The sequence below is a fragment of the Coccinella septempunctata genome, chromosome 1, assembly GCF_907165205.1.
Source record: "Coccinella septempunctata chromosome 1, icCocSept1.1, whole genome shotgun sequence".
Lineage (NCBI taxonomy): Eukaryota > Metazoa > Arthropoda > Insecta > Coleoptera > Coccinellidae > Coccinella > Coccinella septempunctata.
In genome coordinates, this window is record NC_058189.1 from 54,190,854 (window position 1) to 54,216,775 (window position 25,922).

Consider the following 25,922-nt stretch of genomic DNA (forward strand, 5'->3'; position numbering starts at 1 on the left):
CTCGAACGACTGGGCCAATAGGCATCGTTTCTGAAATACTGACAGTACTGTTCAGGAATATCGGAACAGACGGACAAGCTGTTGAAAAACCATAAAAAAAATGTATTTTTAGTTCTGTCTCACAAACGGTTTCATCAAATGAAACGAATTTCGGATATAGTTTTTCATTGATTTGCTGAATCTTTTTCGAACTCAATGTATCAACCACGTCTTCCAGTTTTCTCACTATGGTCATTACGTACCATGAGAATACCAAAAATTCAAAGAACCCAACTCTTAAAACTAAGTTGCTATCTAATGAATATTTGAACGTTCTGTAAAATAAAAGTATTTGTCATATTTTCTCGTACAATGCGCCGTTTACGAGTAATTTGAATCTGAAAAATATCCATGATATTCGGAAAATTAGGTACTTTGGCTGAATGCAACTCTGTTCAAAAAATCCACAGATGTGTAGTGTCAAAGATTTAGCTTGTTATTCTGAAGGGAATTTAGTTTCTCCAGAGGTGGTATAGCTCATTATGAAATCTTAAAATGTCTATATCTTTTTAACAGGGTCGAATCGAAAAAAATGGTATAGGAAAAAAGTGTTTTTTTTTTACCTCAAGAATCTACAGTTGAAATAATCAATTCTTATCAAGTGGAGACAAGGAATACAACACTCTTCCACATCGTCGAATGACAATTACCTATAGCCCAAGTCTCCAATACGCTCAGTCTTAATGTGGTCAGTTGTACTCTATTTCATTCAACCCTTCCGGAAATGTACCACTAATCTTGTGAATGGGTTCGAGATTACCGCAACCCGGTGGAAAATCACCTTTCATTGACAGACCTGAGCTTCCAAACCCAAAAAGCCGTTCGGAAAGCTGCCGACAGCATCGGGTCAGATGGGAGCTTAATTACTTTATCGCCATCTGACTGATGAGCTCAACGATATCTCGCTTGGTTCGAGTCTCTCCACGATATATATCTGTTATTTGAGGCGGTCGCGTTTAACCCATGACATTCAATTGATAAGCGGTCTCGGAAGGGAATTTATCTTCTTCGTGTTGTTAAATCGAAACCGATTAATTGACAGCCGGAATTGAATTACCCCGCCACTTGTAGGAACAAGGAAGAATTGATTCAATCGAAATTGATTCAATTGAATTAGTAATAGTTTTGTTGAATTAGTTCTTTCTCTAACCGTGTGCAGACAATTCCGAGGTTTGTCTGTTAATTTATTCGGTTTCTGAATAATTGACAGTTGTTGGAGGGAATAATGTTAAATGAGGTTTTTGGAAGTTACGAACTTCATGATGAAATGACATTCATTGAACATGAGTCGTTGATGTTCTACAGGTTTCGAAAATGACATTGCAAACGTAGTATCAATGCAACTGTTGTTCTTCTAGTTTTTTCCTTCTCCTAAAACACTTTCGTGTAGGTTAATTTTCCTAAACCACAGAAAGGTTCTGGGCCACTGAAAGGACTTGCTCCTTTCCTTATATACTAACCATTTACACGTATATTGACCTAAACTGAGGATCTCTTAAGCCCTGGGAAGTGAACCCTCTATTTAACAGACCGAGACACTGGCTGTTTACGTATGCGCTGAGGAGTAACTTAAAATGAACCTCAAAGTGGCTCATATCTATATTACCACGGACAGGAGACTGAGCTGAGGTCCCTGGAATCACACTGACAGGGATCTCTGCTGACATGGGAGTGCCGTATAATCATAAAGCAACTGACCAGAGGCAATAAACTACTATGGTTACCAAGGCATTGTTGTGTTGAAGGAAATGAAAAAGCCGATGAACTTGCAAAAAGTGCATCAAGGTTAACACCTGCTGGACCTGAGCCTTTCTGTGGCCTTCGAAAATACCAATATAAGGCAATTGTCCAACAATGGGAGTTTAAAAACAGATTAACTCTCTGGAGAAACACTTCTGGACTTACTCAGTCAAAGAAATTCGTGATGATTTTAGCGACCTACAGAAACCTGATAAAGCTGTCACGAGCTGAGCTTCGGGTGATGGTGGGACTGCTGACAGGGCACATGGTGGGTAAAATTGGTGATACCTGAACTACAACTTTTTACCCCAACGAGATAGAGAAAATTGAATGCACCATTCATGTCGTCTTTTTTCGAGAAACTATCTCCGTTTCTGTTTGTGCTAGGATGTTGAAATGAAGATACAATATAGACACTCTTTTGATAGCAATTCACTGGCGTACAATGATTTTTTGCTACAGGTTTATTTGCTGAGCTATAATATAAACCTTTTTTTACCGTTTTAGAAATATATTATACATCACCCTCAGTCTTTCTAAGTCAGTTCAGACTACTGTTTCCATAAAAAAAAAATATATCTTTATGTTATAGCTCAGCATATTGAAAAAATCATAGTACGCCACTGGATAGCTATCAAATTAGTGTCTGTATAATGTTTTCATTTCAACATCCTAGCTTGAACAGAAACGGAGATAATGACCAAAGTTGAAATTTCAATTTTGACCTGTAACTCGAAAACAAAAGAAGATAGAGTAATGCAGTTGATGGCATTATTAGTTTCTCGAAAAAAGACGACCGTAATGTGCCATGCATTTTCCTTTATCTCGATGGGTTGAAGAAGTTGGAATTCAGGTATCACCAATTTGACCACCCTGTACAAATATCATTTGTACCGTGTGGGGAGGCAGCAGATGAAATTTGTAGGCTCTGTCGCTCTGTGGATCAGAAGCAGAAACAGCTGAACACATGGTATGTTGTGTCCAGAGCTGACTGGCCTTAGAACCATTCATATGAGGAAACCGGTCCTGGATACTTACGAGGTAACGGCCATGGCCCTTAACATAAAAATTTGTTCATCCTATCTACATCTCGAAATTATATCTGAAACAAAAAACCGAGAAGAAAACGGGAAAGAAAAAGTAAAAAAATACAACCTTCATCAAACTGAACTGATGAAGATGAAGACTTGATGGTAACTAATAAAGAAAAATAAGTAATCAAAGCTACATAACTTGTTGTTGTTGACCAGGTCTGGTCTTCGAAATGATGATTCTTCTATTGTTCAATTGTTCGAGAAACGCTACAGGACCCTTATAGTCCGAGAGCTGGCAGCAAAAACAACTACCTCATAAGTTACCAAAGGTTTGGTTTGGCACTTTGGTTCAACTTAATTACCAAAACTTGAAACCGCCCGTCTGCCGGGCGTGAGTGGTCGCCTTATGGGATAAAAAAAATTGAAAAGATGAGAAAAAATCGATTGAAACTTCCTAATAGTTACCAAGATGAATGTGGTGTCAAAATGGTCTAGAATCTTAACTGAATCGAAATCGTAAGCGTCTGCCAACAGGGGTGGTCGCTATTTCGAAACAGACGCTGTCAAATACAGGGTGTTCCAGATCATAATCAAGAAATTTTAACCACGTATTCTACATCAAAAATAAGACTTAGTTTGTCATACAAACATATGTCGAGAAATGTTTCCTCTCCGAGATATTGGGTGTTAAAATCATAGAAAAAAAAATGTTTTTTATTAATAACTTTCACACCTCTTGAAATATTTTTATGAAATTTGATACATAGGTTTTGAGCGTCAAGGAGCACTTTTTGCATAATATCATTTCTTTTCTATTCTACCAGTGGCCCCCGTACTGCAGCAAGACTGAATATTTTCAGATAAATAAATGATACGCCACTGGTTTTTCCGACAATAAAAATTACTTTTTGAATCCTTATTCAATTTGGAGCAAATTCGGTCTCGTGACTTTTTGCTGTACGAGGTACTTGGTTATGATCTGGACCACCCTGTATTTGACAGCGTCTGTTTCGAAATAGCGACCACCCCTGTTGGCAGACGCTTACGATTTCGATTCAGTTAAGATTCTAGACCATTTTGACACCACATTCATCTTGGTAACTATTAGGAAGTTTCAATCGATTTTTTCTCATCTTTTCAATTTTTTTTATCCCATAAGGCGACCACTCACGCCCGGCAGACGGGCGGTTTCAAGTTTTGGTAATTAAGTTGAACCAAAGTGCCAAACCAAACCTTTGGTAACTTATGAGGTAGTTGTTTTTGCTGCCAGCTCTCGGACTATTATGTTGTGGATTCATCTCTTATAAATACATCAGTGGTTTTTCATTAGAAAATAGGAGAAAACGAGAAAGAAATTAAAAAATATATTGCATTGTTGCTTCAATTGCAAGTTTCAGTCCGAAACATCAAATGTGGAACTTCCGCACATTCTTAACGCATGAGCAGATATAATTTGTATTTTCAGCATTCAGATCATTCTGTTACGAAAGCAGTGAATTTCATATCCAGTATTTAGCACCCCATATACCAGCTCCACCTGTATCCTAATTATTATTCAATTTTGTGCCTTCACGGCACAATTCGTTCCGGCTAAATTCTGAACAGAATTCGAATGACATCTGCGAAAAATCAATAGTCGCAGTTTTTAACGCAATCGTGACGAAAAAAATTAAAAAGAATGGATGTACGAGTTATTTCTATGTCATTCACATGCGAGTTTAAGTAATTGTGTAAATGGAAAAAATAATGATATACTTACACAATACATACTCAAAAACTATTGGCATATCTCCGGAGTTATAAGTCGTAGGAAAAAATCATTTGAAATTTAATGTTTTAATAACATAAAAGGGAACAATAATTGCACCCTGACCAAAACTTTTTGTTTAAGCAATCTCAAGACAAGAAATTGAACTGGGAACTCCCAACTTCTGATACGTCATTTGAAAACTTATATAGAATACAATGATATAAGGGAGAGCTATACTACAATGTATTCGCATTTGATTCGATAAGAATTTAAATTGAAAAAAATCAATCGTGAAATCCATTGTTTATGATAATTATCCAAAAAGTATTGATCAGACACGATTATGAGTCAAAAGTGGACCCAATAACTATGTAAAGTGTAATGAAAGACATCCTGAACAATTCTTATCTGTACCACAAACCATTTCACAGAATCAATTTGGATAACAGTAGAACTACTACTTTTTGCAGTATTTTTCGCGTAGACTTAAATTCATGAAAAGTTTATTTTAAATTGACAACAAATTCTATATGTCCTTAGATATATGTAAAAAAATTTCTTATTAACAAAATTTTACAAAACGATTTTAATGGCACTGACAAATTATCTCTCAAAAGCAGAAGATACAGGTTAGTTGTGTGTTTATTAAGTCGAAAAAACCTCTATTGGTTTTACAAACAATAAATACGATTTAAAAGCATAAAATGCTCTAAAGACGAATAATTCATACAGGTGACGAAAGAAGATAATAGCATTGAAAATTTTTATTTTATTTTAATTTTTTTCAAGGGGGCTTTGGATCAACTGAAGATACTTGTCGACCCAAATATGGCCTCTGAGCAGTGTAAAACATACTTTAAGGTAGGTAAAATTCTGAAGAATGCAGAATAGAGGAGACCAGAAGCATATAGTGCTCATAATATAATCGATCTTCCATACCAAGGTGAAGTTTAAACATCCTGAAGGAGTTATTAGTTCATGGGAGAATAATCTGTTTCCGATACATTTACACGGATAACTTCATCGTTACCCAAAATCGGAAATAATGAGCTGCTTGGAAAAGATAGCAGAATGAAGTTACTGATACATTCCTTATCGATTCTATTCATGTCTGAATTTAATACACTTCAAAAAACAACTTGAGAGGAATCCCATTATACCAGATGGGGTAAAAAAAATTACATTACATAATGGTTAAATGATTCGAGGAAAACTGATCTCACACGTTTTAGTAGGTATATGTATTTACAAATCGAGTGGAAAAAACACATTTGAAATAATATGCATTAGAAATATTTCCAAATCTCGTACCAACCTTATTTTTGAGCCTCATACTCTCACAAATGAAATTTGAAGCTGACAGAAAACCTGAACTACACTTACACAGTTTCAAATTCCTTCACAATATTGTTGCAAACTTCCACTCAGAAATTAGTCTTTGCCAAAAAAAAATCGGATTCTTTAGGCAAATCAACGTCGAATATTTCTCAAATCTGGAATGTGAAATCAGTTCTTCTAAAGCTCACTGGTAGTAGGACAGAAGTCAAGGCTCATTATGGAGAAAAATCGATGCAACTTCGAGGAATAATAGATGAGTAATAATGCGATTTCAGGATTGACGCGATGAATATAAAATGATGCTCTTCATTGTTCCTCTCGATAAAGAATTCTACCACAGAATTTCAGAGTTTTTTTTTCGTACATTATGTTGAATATCTAATTATATGTAATACAAAGGATTTCGAATTGTTCATGTTTGATGAATTTGTTTTTCATTAGGGTTTTCAGTCTGAAGAAGAGTCAGATATCTACAACGAAATTCAAGGTGTAAGTGGTTAAAAAATAATCTTACATTGTACCGAACTAACAAGAGGAGATTAAAGTATATTTTGCAGCATGAATAACACTCTGATTAACACTGTGATAGTGTATTCACAAGGAATGAGAATGTCAATGCTTTTTTATTATTTCTCAATGGACGTTGACGCCTTGTGAATCCCCAACCAGTCTACACGTCAGCTTCAAATGTATTACTTGCTAATATATGGATGAGTTTTTTCGGGAACCCAAAATTCTATTATAAAATTAAGAGAAGTCATTGCAGCTTGAAAATGAAGTGACTCTCAAAAAAAAACCAGAAATTGTCTAGCTACAATACAACAAATAACTAATGTGACAAGAAAAAATGGAAATGTAGAATTAACTCTTAATTCCATAAGGAATAACTTCAAAGTGGCTTCACATACCAGTAGAAATATTTATTGTTCATAACAACTAACATTTATTAATATTAGTTTGCCTGTGTAGAATGAAATTTGAAGCTTATAATATAGGTATACTCAAGCATTGTTGCCATCATAGTGCCAGAGTTATAAGAAACTACAAACTATTCTGTCAAAAACATTTTGTTCATGATAAATTCTGGAAATGAGGATAATATATCAGTTATTAATGAGCATTCAGAAATTCTAACTTTTTTCATCACCACTTCACCATTATCAAATCGTCCTTACAGTCGCAAAATTTTCGGTAGTAATGTTAGATTTTTTCCTACAGCAAAAACATTTCAAATGTGTGGACAACAATGGAAAAATAGCTTCTTTTTCACCTTGAAAAGGAATTCAAACTTAAATTTATTTTTCGATTGGAATTGGTGAAGGCTTTTCGTTTTTCATTTTGATTACCTCTTGGCATTTAGTTTGGTAAAGAAACCCTTGTATATTCTATAGGCTCCAAAACTCCTTTTTCTGTACGAAAAAGATATTATCCCAAGGGGAGAAATGCATGCACACCCTTCACATGAATATTCATTGTTTTTTCATGAATATCGGTCGAAATTATTATTCGAATACAACTAGAGTTTCTCTCCAAAGCAAAAAATATCAGAGAATACTGATGAGGTAGACAATTAACTATTCAAACAGACCTTACTCTGAATGTAACGGACCGTAAAGGTTTTCTGCAGACTAGTCAACTGATGGACCTTCTGCATATATTCACGAATACACATGGCTCAAAAATTGAAGAGGATAATTTGCGTATATAATAATATAAATGGCGAGTCTTTGACTCGTATACAAATATTTTAACAGTTGATTCTTGAGGTCAAAAGAAAAACTTTTTTCCTTTGCCATTTTTTCCGAATCGGCTTGGTTTGAAATATAGAGGATGTTGAATAACCATAAAAAATGTTATTTTTAGTTTTATCTCACGAACGGTTTTATCGAATGAAATGAATTTCCGAATATAATCCTTAAGTTTATTCGATTAATCTTTTCCGAACACAAAATATCACCCACGTTTTCCAATTTTCTCAGTATTACCATTATACGTAGCATAAAAATACCAAAAATTCAAAGAATCCAACTCTTGAAACTAAGTTGAACGCTATCTAATGAATATTTGGACGTTTTGTAAAATAAAAGTGTTCTTCATATTTTCTCTATAATAGGCCGTTTTCGAGTAATTTGATGTTCAAAAATAAAAAACTGTCTGTGAAAAATTTGGTACTTGGGCTGAATACAAATCTATTTAAAGGATCCACAAATCTGTAGTGTCACAGATTTAGCTAGTTATTCTAAAGGTTATTTTGTTTTTCGAGGGGTAGCATAGCTTATTATGAAAACTTAAAGTGGCTATATCTTTTATCGGGGTCGAATCGGAAAAGAATGGTATAGGAAAAAATTGTTAAAATACACTGCGCAAAAAAATTAACGCACATTATGGAAATCTCAAATTTATTCTACAACTGAAGGTGTTCTCAATGATAATTATTTTTATCAGAATTATGCATGCATATGGTATCCACTTTCAACGGTTTTCTTCAATACAGATTTTCCCAGCAGGAATAAAAAAAGATGATATTATCAGATTTTGAATGTATTGGCTCCATTCTGAAATCAGTTGTTCTCGATCAATTCGAGTGATCAATAGTTTTTTTTTCGTTTGATTTTCTACACTCGATCGCTATGGAACGCGAAACACGCAATTTGACCAAGAGGAATGTGCCCAAGCGGTAGTTTTGCGAGAAGAAGGGTGGACATACACAAGAATTGCAGAAAGGTTTGGAGTTTCCCATACAAGTGTGTCCAGAATGTTGCAGCGATTCAGGGAGACAGGTATGAATGTTCGAAGACCAGGACAGGGTAGACCACGGGTAACAACTGCCATTCAAGAACGTTACTTGAGAGTTTCTTCGTTGAGACAATGGTTTGCAACCGCTCGCCTCCTTCAAATTCAGCTTGAGCAAACTCACGAGGTGCAAATTAGCACTCAGACAATAAGAAATCGCCTCAGAGAATATGATTTAAGGCCTCGTGTCGCGGCAAGAGGCCCAGCTCTTACCCCAGCCCATCGAAGGGCGCGTTTGGATTATGCGAGAGAGCATATCCATTGGGAAGAGGCCGATTGGGAAAGAGTTCTCTTCACAGATGAGTCTAGATTCTGCCTCTACCATTGTGATCGACGTTCCCTTGTATACCGACGTCCACATGAAAGATATGCTCAGAGCAATTTCCTGAATACTACTGGTTTCGGGGGAGGATCGATTATGGTATGGGGTGGAATATCTTTGACTGCTCGCACAGACCTAGTGGTCGTTGATAATGGAGCTATAAATGCTGATAAGTATATAAGGAACATTCTTGAAGAGCATGTAGTGCCGTTTGACCCATACATTGGTGAAAATTTCATTTTTATGGACGATAATGCCAGACCCCATCGTGCGCGCATCGTTCAAGAGTACCTTGAAGAGGTTGATGTCTCTCGAATGGAATGGCCAGCAAGAAGTCCAGATCTCAATCCGATCGAGCAGGTTTGGGACAACCTCAATAGAAGGCTGAGAAGTTCAGAAAATCATCCAGCTACTCTTAATGACTTAGGAATCCAACTCGGAGAAATCTGGGAATGATTAGATCAGAACATTTTAAGATCAATCATTTTGAGTATGAACCGTCGTTGCCGAGCTGTAATTAACGCAAGGGGTGGAAATACCAAGTATTAAATCACTTATCAGCATTTCAGTATTTTGAAAATTGTTCATTTCTCTTCTTTCATATAAGATTCGGTGAAATCCTGAATTTTTTTTTCCATTTAATGTGTCTTGTTTCGTTCAAAACCTTCCCGAGAGAACATAAAATATAAGTTATAAAGTCAATGTAGAGTTAACTTTCATTAAAATTGAGATTTTCAGAATGTTAATTTTTTTGCGCAGTGTATTTGTACGAATCAAAGGCTCACCTTGTATAAGGGAAAATAAAAAATTCGGTATATGCTCTGATGTGTCGAGTTAGGGGCCTATATATAGCTAACCTGCCTGAAATAACAATAGTACATAAGCAAGACTACTTTAAAGCGAAAACAGTAGAGAACTGATCATAATAAAGATTATTATTCGTGGTGGAGTCTTCTTCTTCCTCTTTTAGAAGGCACTTTGCTTGTTCAATTCCGGTTTCTCTATGTGGTGGAGTCTAGAGGCTTAAAAAAGGTTTACTCAGCACATTGCACCACTTAAACAGTCTCGAAAGAATTTCCATTGCTTTTTGATTCCACTCATCTACTGTATATGGTCCCAATAAGGAACAATCAAACAAACAATCTAATTAATACGATATCTCGATTCATATAAAATAAATATTTAACAAAGCCAATCTCCATTCCCAGCCGCGGTTTGCAAATAAGGCCATATCTCCACGATCTACATATTCCATAAATATTTGCAATCACAGCAATAATTGTTATTCGGAATCAAATTTCCCATCATTTGTGAGATAAGTACGTTGTACAACAGAACATAATGGCTCTGTCTTCGCATCCAGCATGAAATTTTGCGCAGATAGCATTCTATATTGCGGTCCAATATATATCGCGATACTGTGGCCCCTCACTTTTGTCTCTATTGTATAGAATGACAGAATTAGTGCATATAAATTTCATCATGAGCTGGAGATTATCGGTTTAAACGCGGTTAAAGCAGGTGTAAATTTGTGGCTGATGAACTTTTGATATATCATTTGGTGTAATTATTCGTTTTTATAAAGGGGGTGTTTGGAATTTGAATTATCAGTATACGTGTAAGGTGTAAGGACATTTTTCCCCAAAGATATTTAATTGAGCTTCATTTAGTGTTCACTAAATGGTATAGGTAGCAATATTGTTTTAACTATAGAGTGAAGCTCTAGCTTGGCCAATTTATAACGTTTGCTCCTGATATCTTAAGATCATGGGGTCAACTCAATTTTTACTGAATCCCGACACGTAGAGAGGGGTGTAATGGACAAGCCTTTTTTATTTTCCACATTAACTTTTCATTCAGGCTGATCAGAAAATATGCATATAAATGATGATTCTCTTCTGGAAACTCAATTGCCTTTTAACTGTGTCTGTCAAACACGAAATAAGATCCTTTTTGGTCTGTTTTTAAACACAAATTAAGTACACATAGAAGTAAATCGTTAATAAGTGGTGAGATTCGAAATTAAAAAAGGTCGATTCTAAACAATGAGAGAATATCATGGCAGTTTTTGATTGTCGAAGGACATATTTCATTTGTTACAGAAATTTTACGATAGGAACTCAAGAAGCAATAAAGTTTTTAAAAATTGAATAGAGGTGATCGATGCTGGATGAGAATCCATAATTAAAATTGAGAACAATTTATTCCATTTTGTGAAAATCGGATGAACTGTTCTCAATTTTATTAAAGTTTTCAAATAAAACTGCTGTGAAAAGTTATCTTCATCAATACAAAAGTTGCAAAATGTCATTTGTTCATCATGGTCCTACTTTGAAAAAATTTGATAAATCCATAATCAAGTGTTCATTTTTGATGAAACGTAACTCTTAAACAAAGCGTTTCGATTGAAACTTTTCGTCTTATTTTGAGGTTCTGAAACTATATTCAAATTTATCCCCATTAATCCTGGGACACCTCGTATAAAAACCTTATGTCACCTACAGTGTGTTTCACGAGTCGTTGGCTATGGGCTAGTGGTGAATAAGGGTCATCTAGGCCTCTCTGAGAAAAATTACTTGTCTTGTACCCAAGATACAGGGTGATTTATGGATTTCTGCCTTAATTTTCGATATCTATAACGTGAGAATGAGTAGTCCGATATAAATGAAATTTTGTGAGTTTGTTGACTTCCAATTACTCTTTAAGATTGCACATATAATTTCAAGATTATCAGGACAGTCTTCAGAATTCCGAGATTCATCTTTCAAATATGTATCAAAATCTTTATGTATTTTCTGGATCAGTTGAAAAACTTTTCTTTTTCAGAATTGAAAAAAGGACATTTTTGTCAATTCAATTTACACTCCACATGACACACTTGTTGCAAAAGAAAAACGAACGAACGAAATCATATATTTTCAATTGCATATTTAGATTTTCATTGTCATTTGCCAATATTTTGGATATAGAAAGGCCTCTTTTCAATTATTTTTCATTCCGAAACATCAACACACCAGGTTTTTAAGCACGTTGCCTAAAAAATATATTTCAAAAATGTAGGTATTAGTGAACTATGAATTCTTTCAAAATTATCAAATATTAGGCCTAATGACGGCTAAGTAGGATCTAGGAAAATGTATTTTTTCTTGAGTGTGTTTGCTTTACAATATGGATAAGTTCGTATTGCTCAGAAAATATGGATTTTGTGTACAGGGTGGGCTAAATTGGTGATACATGAACTACAACTTTTTAACCCAACGAGATAGAGGAAAATGCAAGTCGCATTACGTTCGTCTTTTTTCGAGAAACTGATAATGCCATCAACTTCATTCCACTGTTTTTTTTCTTTTCGAATTATAGGACAAAATTGAAATTTGGGCATTGGTCATCATCTCCTTTTCTGTTTGTGCTAGGATGTTGAAATGAAATCCTCATAAGGACATTTTCTTATAGCAATCCAGTGGCGTACTACGATTTTTTTCAACAAGTTTTTCATTTCAACATCCTAGCACAAACAAAAACGGAGATAATGACCAAAGTTGAAATCGTCCAAATTTCAATTTTGGTCTATAATTCGATTAACTCGAAAACAAAAGAAGATAGCGAAATGCAGATGATTGCATTATTAGTTTATCGGAAAAAGACGAACGTAATGTACCCTTTCATTTTCCTCTATATCGTTGGGGTGGGAATGTTGTAGTCCAGCTATCACCAATTTTGCCCATCCTGTACATTGAATATTCGTTTTGTGAATTGATTTCGAATCATTCTACCTTGATAGTTTCGAAAGAATTCATAGTTCAATATTATATTTTTCAAAAATATAATTTTCATTCAGCGTACTGAACATTTAAAACATATTCATAAGATAGAGAATTTTCTAATCTATAAAAAAAACATCAAAAAGCAAACAAACAAAAACGTTTTTTTTTTCGCGAAAAAATATTTAATAGTGAAAGTCGGAGTACGTTCATGTGCCCCGTATTGCGGGTAAGTGTGCGCACCCTCACGGGGTAAGTGAACGCAGTGATTAGTGAACCACACAATCAGAACAAATTACATAATAATGTCATCAAAATGTAATTAGAGAAATGCTGTTTATTGTCAATACAGAATCGCCTTTTAGAAGCACTGCATTATTGTTCCTGCCACCATTCCTGGTGAACACAACACTTGATACATTCCCCTGTTGGTGTCTCTTCATATTTTTCTGAACAAATAGGACAATATTGATCGAGTCTTAAAGAAGAAAATTAACAATGTCATAATTTATTCCACACTAACTAATGCCCATATAATGAATCTATGCGCACACTTACCCGCGCACACTTTCCCCAGTAAGCCAAAATTTGAATTGACGTTGAGCAGCTAAGAGAACCTAAAATTTTTTATTATATATTCAGATCAATCAGCGCATGATCGAATAAAATATTGTTTAACACTGTCGGACTCGGACCTTGGACCTGGCAGAATTTGCAGAGATGCTGAAAATTCACAAGAAAACTAGTGAATTTGATTGATTGCAAATAAAAAGTTAACGAAACGTCGCACGGCGCACTCCTATGAAAAACTAATTTGGCGATTCTGCGCCCTTGCTTCACCCAAATGAACCCCTCTTTCATACATTGCACAGTCGAGATATACGCACTGCGCATACTTACCCTCTGCGCTCAGTTACCCCGAATGACTCTATGTGTTATTCAATAGTGAAAACAAAAATTTTTCCACTGATGCGGAAAATATAGATTTTCACATTGGAAACATAACTCTCAATATTTTGAGTTTTGTCCTGATAATCTGAGAGTTGCATGTGTCATCTCGAAGGGCCATTAGAAATAAACGAGGCAACGAATTTTCATCAAAATCGGACGACTCGTTCTCAAGTTATGGATATAGAAAATTTTCAAGGTGAAATCCATAAATCATCCTGTATCTCCCAAACTAACGGCCTTTGGGTACAAAAGAAGCAACTTTTCTCAAAGGTCTAGATGACCCTCATTCACCATTAAGCTATGGCCAGCCGCTCGTGAGACACCCTGTATAAAATAACGATACAATTTGCTGGAACAATTTAATCGCTTTCTTGTAGAGCAAGTCTACTGACCCACAACTAATGATGTCGGTGATGGAAACATAGCAAATTAACCAATAACCCTCTAATTTTCCGTCTATACCCCATCGAAAAAAAAATTAAAACCCTTCCTTTTTCAGGTCGAGAGTTCTGAGTTCGATTCGCCTCCGGGTAGCGGCGGTTATCCGGAAGGCAGCGGGCACGAAGAATTCGGCTTCATTCCGCCACCTCCTCCGCCGCCAGATGGTAAGAATTGTAATTATGGCTGTGAGAATTGTTGCAATGAAATTTTGTCTTCCAACAATGCAGCCGGATTAGGATATCGAGGGGAGAAAGGCGACAGGGGCCCGAGGGTAAGTAATGTTTAATTGCTTCACGCAACTCTTCTCCCTTTTACTCAGATTTCCCCAAGAGAACAATGGGTGTTCGTTAAAACGCAGTAAAAACTTTGAAGCGATTTGGTCCGACGTCAATCCGTCCGAGGATTAGGTTAGCATCGCCGCGGGTTAATTTGGTGACATTTAAATCCGCATAAATGTTGCCATCGAGGGGCCAATCCGGTACTGAGAGATTATAAGTGATTAAGTAGTGTCGAATCAATCTAAGTACTAAGTACGAGTGTTTTAAAAGGTAGAACTCATCAAAATAAATCGTTTCACCAAAAATTGTCTATATAAAATATCCGAGATGGCTGAGATACAACCTCTAGAAATTCGACAAATTGAATTTCAAGTACGGGACTGTGGAAGGTGACGCCGGCATCGCAAAAACGATACAAACCATAAATATATGTCTGGACAATGAATGGTTCAGTACGAAGTTCATCGGATTAGATGCATCAGGTTACTTTTGAGAGAATCATAATTGTTGTATTGTGCAATTTAGGGTGAAAAAAATTTAGAAAATCGAGACAGTTCCTTGAAAGTGCTTATGTTAGTTATGTAGAAAAAATGCTATGATGTTTTCCTATTTCATCCGATTTTTACGACGATTGTTGGAATATTCGAACAAGAAGATTGTGATGCCTATTGTGAAAAAATTCTTGAATAATTTAGACGAATTTTATTGGTGAGATTATGAAGTAACATTCTTTTTTTCACATTTGTGTCCTAAGTCTCTTCTGTCAATGGGTATTGAAATGAGCCATTTCATAAAATCGTGTAAGTAACTAAAAAATAATGAGAACAATTCGGCAATCCTAAGTTTCCATTTTCATTACCACGTAAATATCGAACGAGCCAATATCCTAAACGAAACCACATGGTTGAATCAGGAGATAAGTTTTGTCCCACTGCTTTGCGATAAATCAGCTAACAAACGGTCTAGGGTCGTATTAAAATCTATTTCAGTAATCATTTTAAATTTTTTTTCAACTTTGTCATTTTGAAAGTTTTGTATAGGTGATTTTTGGTGAATCGCTCCATTTTGGCCAGTTCCACCTTCTGTTGAAAAAAAAGCCTTTAAATACACCCTGTATCTTTATCCTATGCATGATTGATTGATTTTTTCTATTTCTATTTGATTATTTCAATTTTTTTCAAACAGGTTGTGTACCATGATCTCCCAAATTCCACCAAATTCGATGCTCATAGTTGGGGAGTCGACGATGATAAATTAGGATTCACTCGAGCGTCGTGGAAACCTAGTGAATTTTGAAGATTCGATAATAGAAATTAAAAAAAGGTTCTATGATGTATGCACTTTGAGCTGTGGGCAAAGCGTCTGCAGATTTTCAAAGATGTGAAAAAATATCGTCAGGTTTACATACTCGAGCGTGTCAGATCTCGGTGTTGCAGACGTGTTGAACCATTAATCTGACACGAACCAGGGAGGGTTTTCTTAATCTGACAGTCTTAATAGGATAACAAGGCATTTGTTTAAATATTTTCCTTATTGTACCTCTGATCGTTTCTCATTATGAAAGTTATAGATAATAAAATTCTATACCACTTTTGTGCGAAGCAATTTTAAGGCGCGTATTCACTGGCGAGCAGCAACATAAACGCCCATAAAAATCCCATAAAATTTAACGACGTTGCATGTTGCACTAGTGAGTACGTCCCGTTCTTCGTTGCGAAGCACAGTTATACTTTCTTTTGAGACTGGCGAGACCGACAAGTCTCGGATCGCTTCCAAGTCTGCGACGAACGAGGAACGTCGTAATATGTGCTGTTGCTGTCCGCCAGTGAGTACGCGCCTTTACATACTCGTAACCGCTTTCGGGTTAGAGGGCCATAAAGGCGAAGAGCTTAGCCACACATGCGAAATGCCAAGGTCAATGTAGAAACCCAGTCTAATGTACATTCATCGCCATCTCGAAAACTTTTAAACAAGAAAAATTGCTTTCAACAAAATTTGTAGAACATGTTATGCTCTACAACTTTTATAATGTATGCGAAAACAATTTGAAGCTCAGAAGAGGAGATAATTCTAAAAAACTGATTTTTGTGTCCTTTGTGGCCAATTTATATTGTTTCGGCTTGATGAAACTGTCAAATTATATTTCTTCCGTTATTCCTGAATAATTAAGTTCAAAATAATAAAAAAAGAGAATGCACTCGTGAATTCACACGTGACTTTTTTTGCAAGTTAGGAGTCCCCCACCCATTTTCGCCACGCCTAAAATGTCAGATTGAGGGAGATTAGGTACAATGATCTTTTTTTTTACCATTCTGACAGGCTGTCCTCGACAATTCCCCTCCTGGTAGAGGTACTCTACAAGGTTCAAAGTATCTCTCCTTATATAAAACTACACTTCGAGTAAATCCCGAATTTCATTCTTGGGCTCACTGTGAGCATTTCGGGAACTATAAAACTTAAAATCTTCGAGATAATAAGATATCAACTTCAACGTTTAGCATTCGTACCTCAACAACATTATGGGGAAATAAAATTGTAACGTTATATTTCCCTAGAGTTTGTTGAGAAAAGTATGTTTGCTAAGAAAGCTAGAAGAAACGTAAAGAGGTAACACTACTATGAAACCAGGATGAAACCTGTTTCCTAACGACATTAAGCCGTTCTTTCAACGATGAATAATAATATCGTTACTTGAAAAATAAAACGTTTTTTCCACATATCTATGTTAATTGAGGGAATTAAAATTCATGAATAAATGAATAAATAGAAAAAGATTAAATTGATTTACAGGATATGATATTTCGAGTGTCAAATAATCAAAGAAATGAAAAATATTTATTCGAAATACGCCGAGTTATTTCAACTCAATTTTTGAAAAGTGTCACTCAACTCCACTTCCCATTTAAGATTTCAGAGTTCACTGTCATCAGGCTCACGGGGTTGATATGAACACCGTATAAAAATACGAAAGTTTCTATTTTTTGCATTTTTTTTTATTTTGCATAGGGTCGAGATATTGAGGGTAGTATCTCTTCAAATTGACACACTGTATAATGATACAACAAGAAAAAAATTTCTCGATTCCGATAGCTCCCGCTTTCGAAGTTTCCTCCGGGTATTCCGTTTAAAAAGATACGCGGTGTGTCTTATTGCAGCCATTTTGAGATTATAACAGCTCCCTTATTGCCACGTCCGATTCTCCGAAATAACTTCCGTGTGATTCATAGCTGATGTGAGTTATGAGGTACTCCCGAAACATGGCGATGCTAATTTCCAGATTCACGCGCCTCAGAGATGTTCTAATTAATCATCTGCGGGCTTTCTGCCTCAACTTCCCTGTTATCTTGCGGTGGTAGGATAAAAAAAGGTAATGGATTCATTTCAGTATGCCACATGTTGCCGGATATTTTAGGATTTCTGGTTGAATGGTGGAGAATTTGCACTCGAGTGTGAAAACCTGACAATTTCTTGGGCTGCAGATGCTTGAAACATTTTATCTTAAGAAATGTATGCAGCAGTACATGATCGAATAATAATGTAACCAAGACATCATAATATGGTTTCAAACTTTCCTTATACACTGTTAAAAGGGTGGGCAACATATTTTTTAAGGTAAAGGACAAAACCCCGTTTTGGTTGAGAAACAAGAAAAAACTGCTTTAGCTGTGCATCATTTTTCTACGGGACATTCATTTAAGTTTGATGAAACAATTATACCTACTAGACTATGAACAAAATTGGTGGAAGAGAAATATTAGTGAGATGATATTCATGAAAAAAAGTTTAGATTGTGTTAATTTCAGGACAGACGTAAAAAACCTGAGTCAAAATTACACTAATATTATTAGACATATTGTAAGATGATTTTGTTGCAAGTGGCGAGTATATCTGTTTTCAAAGGGTTACAACATAAAGATCAAGAAGAGTGTATTTTGAACAATAGATCTGTGTTTGTTCGGAACTGATGTTTGTTTCTGTGTTGGTTTACGTCATCTGGATTTTCTTGTTATGTTTGAAATGATGATGGTATTAAATGTGTAGGCGTCAGAGTATCTTATTCATCCGAATTTTATTAAATCACGATAAATTTTAGAGGTGAGAGTTTTCTGGAACTGTAGATCCACCTAACCTATAAAAATCGTACTTTATTTCAGCCTTGAGAAAGAAATAAATTAATTTCGAAACGTTGGCAAGGGAATAACAGTGTTTTAATAACCTACTGTCCCCACAGCCCACTAAATGTAATAGAATGTAACCAAGTATCGACCATCCCATGTTTGCCAATAATATTTTTTGAGCAGCTTTGATCCCTGAAATGCATGATGAGTATTCATTCTTTGGAATATCTTGTATCGTGCTTCCCACAACATTCAAAATTGTATCTGTGGAATTGTGGTGGAAAATTCGACAACAAAAAATTCCCACAAGCCAACGAAGCCTCGACAGAAGTTATGGGGTTTGTTATTTCCAACTTTTGAAGCTGTATTGATCTTTCGTTGGCAAATACAGGTTCCATCGAAATTCGCAATCTTTCGCTTAAAATACATTCCATAATAAAAATATCTGCATCATTTAGATATAAATCTAGTTCTGGATCGGTAGCTCAGCTGTGAATATTCGATTCACACGCAGTTTAATATTCATTCCACGTGCAGTTCCACATCTGACGATTAATTAATTAATGGTGTTATTGAATTCATCGTTTCGAATAAATTGAAAACAACGGTTTAATTTCAATGAAACCTCAAATTACGAATACCTATCAAAATCAATTCCGGATGAATACTTCCCTACGATACGAACATGCCATACAGGAATGGTTCATTGAAAAATGAAGGAAGTTGAAACAGAAAACAAATCAAATTATACCATTGATTCGTATACAACCACTCATCCTTTCACTTTGTCCTGTTTTTTGCAACTTTGAAATCCTATCTCACGGAAGTGGAAAGTGTCAAGACCCAAGTTCACAGAGTATTCTTATTTCTATTAACACAATCTACCCAGTATCTAAGTGTAACACCTACTCCGTGAGCTCTGGCACATTCTAAATAAATTTCATATGATTTGACTTGAATATTATATCCTGATTCTGATTCATCAAAGATAAACAAAAGAAACAACAATTGATATGAAACTGAATTTTCGAAACAAAATAAAGATAGCATAAAGATGTAGGATAATGCGGTAACATTGTTAAATGCCCCTTATTTCTGAAATTTCAAAAATATTCTTACATCAACCGTTTCAAATGATTCAAAAAAAACATCCCATAACCTCTGAACTTTCGTCTAGAGTCAAGGGGAGTATGAAATTCTGATCATAACGAGGATCATAAGGACATATATAGACAAATGGTAGCAATAATTTCCACCGAGAAAAATAAGAAACTAGACCCAATTTACACTCGATTCTCAGAACTTATCACAATATGAAATGATGGAATTTTTTTCAGGGCCCACCTGGAGAATCAATCCGGGGACCACCAGGACCTCCTGGATTCCAAGGACCACCAGGACCAGAGGTAGGTCTCTCCTTTCTATTTGATGATTCATTTGAAAATTTCAAATTGTCACGAAACATGATGATGTGGCTTGAATGTTCAGGTATATGTCGTTGTATAATGCAAATTTGAAAAGTTCAGAATATTTCTGCACGAGCTACTCATATTTAGCGGAAAAAAGTACCTAAGTTTATTCAAGAATAAGTGATTGCGACTGTAAAATGGCCGACGATTCTAACCAATCAACATCATTTATTTTGTCATAATTACAATCCTAGGCACGTCAATTAATTACTTGTAGAGTCATTCGGGGCAACTGTGCCTGTGTGCTGTGAAGCTAGGAAAATTAAAACATATTCATAAGATAGAGAAATTTCTAATCTATAAAAAAAGATCAAAAAGCCAACAAACAAAAACGTTTCCTTTCCGCAAAAAGAAATTTAATGGTAGAAAGTCGGAGTGCGTTCACATACCCCGTATTGCGGGTAAGTGTGCGCACCCTCACAGGGTAAGTGAACGCAGTGCTTAGTCATCAAAATGTTACAATTTTAAAGAAATGCTGTTTATTGTCAATGCCAAAATTCCTGGTGAACACAACTATTGATACATTCCCTTGTTGGTGGCTCTTCATATTTTTCCGAACAAATAGGACAATATTGATCGAGTCTTAACCAAGAAAATCAACAATGTCATAATTTATTCCTCACTGAACTAATGCCCATATAACGAATCTATGCGCACACTTTCCCCAGTAAGCCAAAATTTGAATTGACGTTCTTATAGGGTTGAGCAGCTAAGAGAACCTAAAATTTTTTATTATATATTAAGAATAATATACCCAGGATCGAATAAAATATTGTTTAACACTGTTGGACTCGGAACTTGGACCTGGCAGAATTTGCAGAGATGCTAATAATTAACAAGAAAACTAGTGAATTTGATTGATTGCAAATAAAAAGATAACGAAACTTCGCACGGCGCACTCCTAAACAAAAACTAATCTGGGGATTCTGCGCCCTTGCTTCACCCAAATGAACCCCTTTCATACATTGCATAGTCGAGATATACGCACTGCGCACACTTACCCACTGCGCTCAGTTACCCCGAATGACTCTATCTGATTTCAATCAGAATGAGGGAGATTTTATAATTAGAAGTCACTCTGTTAAAGTGACGATTCGCCATGCAATGTTGTGGAAATGCAATATTCACTAAAAATAATGAGTTCAGTTTTCTCAATTCGTCTGAATGGAATATCAAGAATTATCGATCGGAAAATTCCAATTGGAATAATTTCATGCCCTTTAGTACGGCCTTTAGAATTCAAAAGATTCAAAACGTATAGATATAAGGGAAATAATCGTTTCATCTTCAGTTCTTCTGACTGTACCAATAATTAAAATTCCTTCCAATTGTATCGAATAAAGTTGCTCAAAAGTTTTAATATTCCGCTTTTTTGACAGAAACTATTATTCCAATGAAATTGTTTCAAACTTCAATTTAAAAGTAAGGAGAAATAACTCTCACACCCAGACAGATCTTTAACTAAATATATACAGTGCGAGTCTCTAACTTGGGATTTCTTCAGTAAATCAAAGAAAATTTTTTGTTGTACAGGGTGGGAAAATTGGTGATACCTGAACTATAACTTTTTAACCCAACGAGATAGAGAAAAATAAGAGACTTATGATCGTCTTTTTTCGAGAAACTAATAATAACATCCACTGCCTTCCTCTATTTTCTTTTGTTTTCGAGTTGTAGGTGAAAGTTAAAACACTTTTTTGAGCATTTTTAGCAATGCAGTGGAGTACTATGATTTTCTCCAACAGGTTCATTAGCTGAGCTATAACCTATTTTTTTTTCTTCTTATGAAAATAGTTTAAAATAACTCGGAAAGAATCGCCATTTTTTTCTATTTCAGAAATATATCATACATGAAACATCGCCCTCAGATTCTTTCAGATATTATGAAGAAACACAACTTTATGTTAGAGCTCAGTAAATAAATCTGTTGGAAAAAATCATGGTACGGTACTCGATTGCTATAAAAAAAGTATCTGTATACCATTTCACCATTCAAGCACAAACAGAAACGGAGATAATGACAAAAGTTGAAATCGTAAAATTTCAAGTTTGGCCTATAACTCGAAAAAAAAAAACAAAAACAACCGTAATATGCCATTCATTTTCCTCTATCTTGTTGGGTTAAAATGTTGTAGTTCATGTATCACCAATTTTGCCCACCCTATACATATACTCGGACAGGTCGATCAGTATTTTGAATTGCTCTCTTTTTGTTGTAGCAAAATGTATAATTAGGAATGAAAAAAGCTTCCATGGGGTTCCAGAACACTGCAATTAGATATTACATAAACTTTGACTGACAAGCTCTCGAAATCACCCTGTACAGGGTGGGCAAATTTCGATGTTTTAGCACTACAGCTTTTAAACCAGAGGAGATAGACAAAATCTGATACCCAATTCTCGTTCACTTTTTCTGAGAAACTAACAATTGTAGTAGTCCTTTTTGGCCACTTTCTTTTGTTTTCGAGTTATAAGCAAAAATTGGGAAAATGGCGATATTGAAATAAATTTATATCTCCGCTTATACTGATGATACAGCTCTGAAATTGAAACATTATACAGGCACTTTTTTACGTAGAATCCAGTGGCGTGCCCGCCTTTTTAGCAGGATTTTTAATTACGAAGCCATGACCCAAAGTTTTGTTTTTTTTAATGGGAACATTAGATTTCTGTGCAATTTGTTGAAAGCTCAATTTTTACTGATTTCAAAAATATATAACATCACATGGTTTGTTTCAATATAAATAATAGAAAAGGGTTAAAAACACTTGTTCCCAATATTTCTATGGTTTCAACTTTTGACGAGCATAGAAAAATAGAGTTTCCCATAACAAAAGCAGTCTCCTTCCGGTAATGTTATTCTTTCTATGCTTTTTACCAATTTTCACAAAATTTGAATCAAGATATATTTCATAAATTTTCATAATAATGAAAGGACTCATAGAAGGAGACAGTGGTAATCATAATATGCTATATTTTTCTATGCTCATCAAAAGTTGAAACCATAGAAATATTTAGAAAAAAGGTTTTTGACCATTTTCTATTATTTATATTGATACAAACCATATGATGTTATATATTTTTGAAATCAGTAAAAATTAAGCTTTCAAAAAATTGCACAGAAAACTAGTGTTACCATTTAGAAAAACATAACTTTGGGTCATAGCTTCGTAATTAAAAATCCTGCTAAAAAGGCGAGCACGCCACTGGATTCTACGTAAAAAAGTGCCTGTATAATGTTTCAATTTCAGAGCTCTATCATCAGTATTAGCGGAGATATAAATTTATTACGAAATCGCCATTTTTCCAATTTTCGCTTATAACTCGAAAACAAAAGAAAGTGGCCAAAAATGACTAGTACTATTGTTAGTTTCTCAGAAAAAGAGAACGAGAATGGGGTATCAGATTTTGTGTATCTCCTCTGGTTCAAAAACTGTAGTGCTAAAACATCGAAATTTGCCCACCCTGTACAATGATTTTCATGATTTCTTCGAATCTCACAGTTTACGCAGATTTCGAAAAATCATGAAATTCATTGTACATGTCCAAATTTATGTGCTATTTGATTGCAGTTTTCTGGAACCTCATGGAAGCTTTTTTCATTCATTTCCGGATAAATCGGTGATTCCCGTTTGGGAGCCAGAGTGGTTTTAATTTCTACTCAAAATTTGAAAAACACCCCGTAAATAAGAATCTAGAACTCATAGGTACTATATATGGGTGTCTTTCGTGATTCCCTAGGTGTTTTCTGTCTCCCATTTAAATGTTTGCCATGTTATCCGGGACACCCTGTATAATAAAAACTCTTTTCACCTGAAGTTCCCCAACACATTGGTTGAGAAAAAAACATAGGTAACTTTCGTTGATGCATAGCAGTGAGTTTTAACTTTAACGCAGTTGATTCGCAGGTAGAACAAAAGGATTATCCCTGAGATATATACTCAGGTTATCGTTGAGATACAATGCTTAACGACAGTGGCATAATACTTGGCCAATCCTTCGGAACAATGTGACACTGCTATTTCATCATAGAGTCTGGCGACCAACCTATTCAAATGGTCTGCATAGAATTCCTTATATTCTATTTTTAACGAACATTCCTGCACCACGACCTGAAATTTCACGTTCTCGAGCAGAATGACAAAACACTAAACTTTATGGTTCCATTAAGCCGGTCTAATGAATTCTCGCAAAGTTATGGAGAATCGCGAATTAATAGGTCCGTTGCAAATTGGCGAATGCGCTGGGTAAGTTCGGTCGTGTTTGAAAAGAACGTTCTTGTTTTTTTTTCTGTGATGATTTCCACTGAAATTTTCACTAAAAACGTTCCATCATATCGTCCCTTTTCACAGAGTCATTCTTCTTCAACCACACCCGAAGTTATAGGGAGATCTACAAAGGATATTTTCATGAAATTTATTGGTGGTGCATTATCCGGGATAACGGAAAGATCTAAAATATTTTCGAGCATTTATCCGGTTTTACCAGAAAAAGCTGTCAACTCCAGAACAATAAATTGTCACATTTTTGTATTTCCCATCAAATTTTGATGTGATCTCATCATGGCATCAGTGATATTCTGAATGAAGCTTTCTTTTATACCATGTTGTAGCTTTTAGACAAATCTTTTCAATTCTGGGTGATCACAAAAATGTTCTTTGTGATTTTCGCTTTTATATTGAAAGGATAAAATTTTCTGAAACTGATATGGAAGAACTACATGTTTTTCACAATAATTTTGATGAGAAAATTCTATGGTTTATTCACAAAATATGCCAAAATTTCATTCGGTTTTTCATCAAAAGCTTCCTACTTTCCTACCCATATTTTTTCATGGTTTCATGATTTTACCCCTAAAAAATGTCCTTTTAACACTAGGTTTCAAATTAACCATTTCGAGATATTTAATAAAAAACCCTTATCTGAGGTGAGTAACGCATTCGCAGTTCTAGTAATTTATCTTATAATCAATAGGGAAAATGGTTGATGAGACATTTTTCATTGGTTTTATGATAAAAATATAGTTCTCCATTTGCAATAAAGATGTTCTGAATGAAACCTCAAACTTAAACTCTGAATTTTTTTATGAATACCTACCCTTAAAGAAATCATGAATCGAAATTACGGTGAAAAACGTACATGGCTTTAATAATTGGGAATTCCAAACAAGTGATACGCCCCCTGGTGTCAATTTTTGTAAATAAAAAGTTGATGCACTTTTGTTTGTTTACATCGAGGAACGGAGAAAATTTTGGTGTTTTAATAAGAGTTTTCATGAAAATGATATCTTAATCTGTTGAAAATATCTTAATCTATCTTGTGACAATGGGGCAAGCTTAGTGAAGTTTTCATAGTTTGTAGGTATAATTTGAGCAAATCTTCGATTACGACTTTCTTGTGAAGATGTCAGTTTTTACTATTTTCCACGATGAAATGAACGTTCAGTCAATGTTTAAGGACATATGTATCTCGTATTTATAGCACGGTAAAGTTTTTGTACATTTCAAATTGATTACGGAGAATAGAAGGTGAATTAACAATTAACTAACCTCAAAATGAAAGAATTTACACAAAAACAAATCTGTTTTCCCCAGAGAGGACTTTTTCCACCTAGTGAGTTGTTATACATATGAATTTCGATAACATTCACACAAAATTCATTTCTGATTTCCAGTTCAATTCGGACAAGTTTTCTTAGCATCAATGTTGCAATTTTGGCCATTGTATATAACGGAGAAGGCCAGCTATCATAGTTGTGGCTCTCCATATAATCAATTTCGTTCTATTATTATCGTATAAAGAGCCAAGAAGTTCGGATTCAAAAAATATTGCTCTCTTTTTTCAGCTGATTCAGAACATAGTTGGAATTTTTTTCATAAATATTAATA

At 35.1% G+C, this 25,922-nt stretch overlaps 1 protein-coding gene across 7 annotated transcripts in view; it reads left to right on the forward strand.

Moving 5' to 3' along the window:
- The window catches only part of LOC123312585 (collagen alpha-1(XVIII) chain), a 329,862-nt gene that overhangs the window by 222,987 nt on the left and 80,953 nt on the right, over positions 1–25,922 (forward strand). For 2 of the 7 annotated variants that reach the window (XM_044897094.1, XM_044897111.1), the window contains exons 5-8: positions 5,353–5,424; positions 6,343–6,390; positions 14,228–14,440; positions 19,903–19,971. In XM_044897094.1, the coding sequence (XP_044753029.1) occupies positions 5,353–5,424; positions 6,343–6,390; positions 14,228–14,440; positions 19,903–19,971 (402 nt within the window). The remainder of the gene's footprint in view (positions 1–5,352; positions 5,425–6,342; positions 6,391–14,227; positions 14,441–19,902; positions 19,972–25,922) is intronic. The other 5 variants (XM_044897119.1, XM_044897127.1, XM_044897103.1 and 2 more) reach the window with 5 other exon arrangements.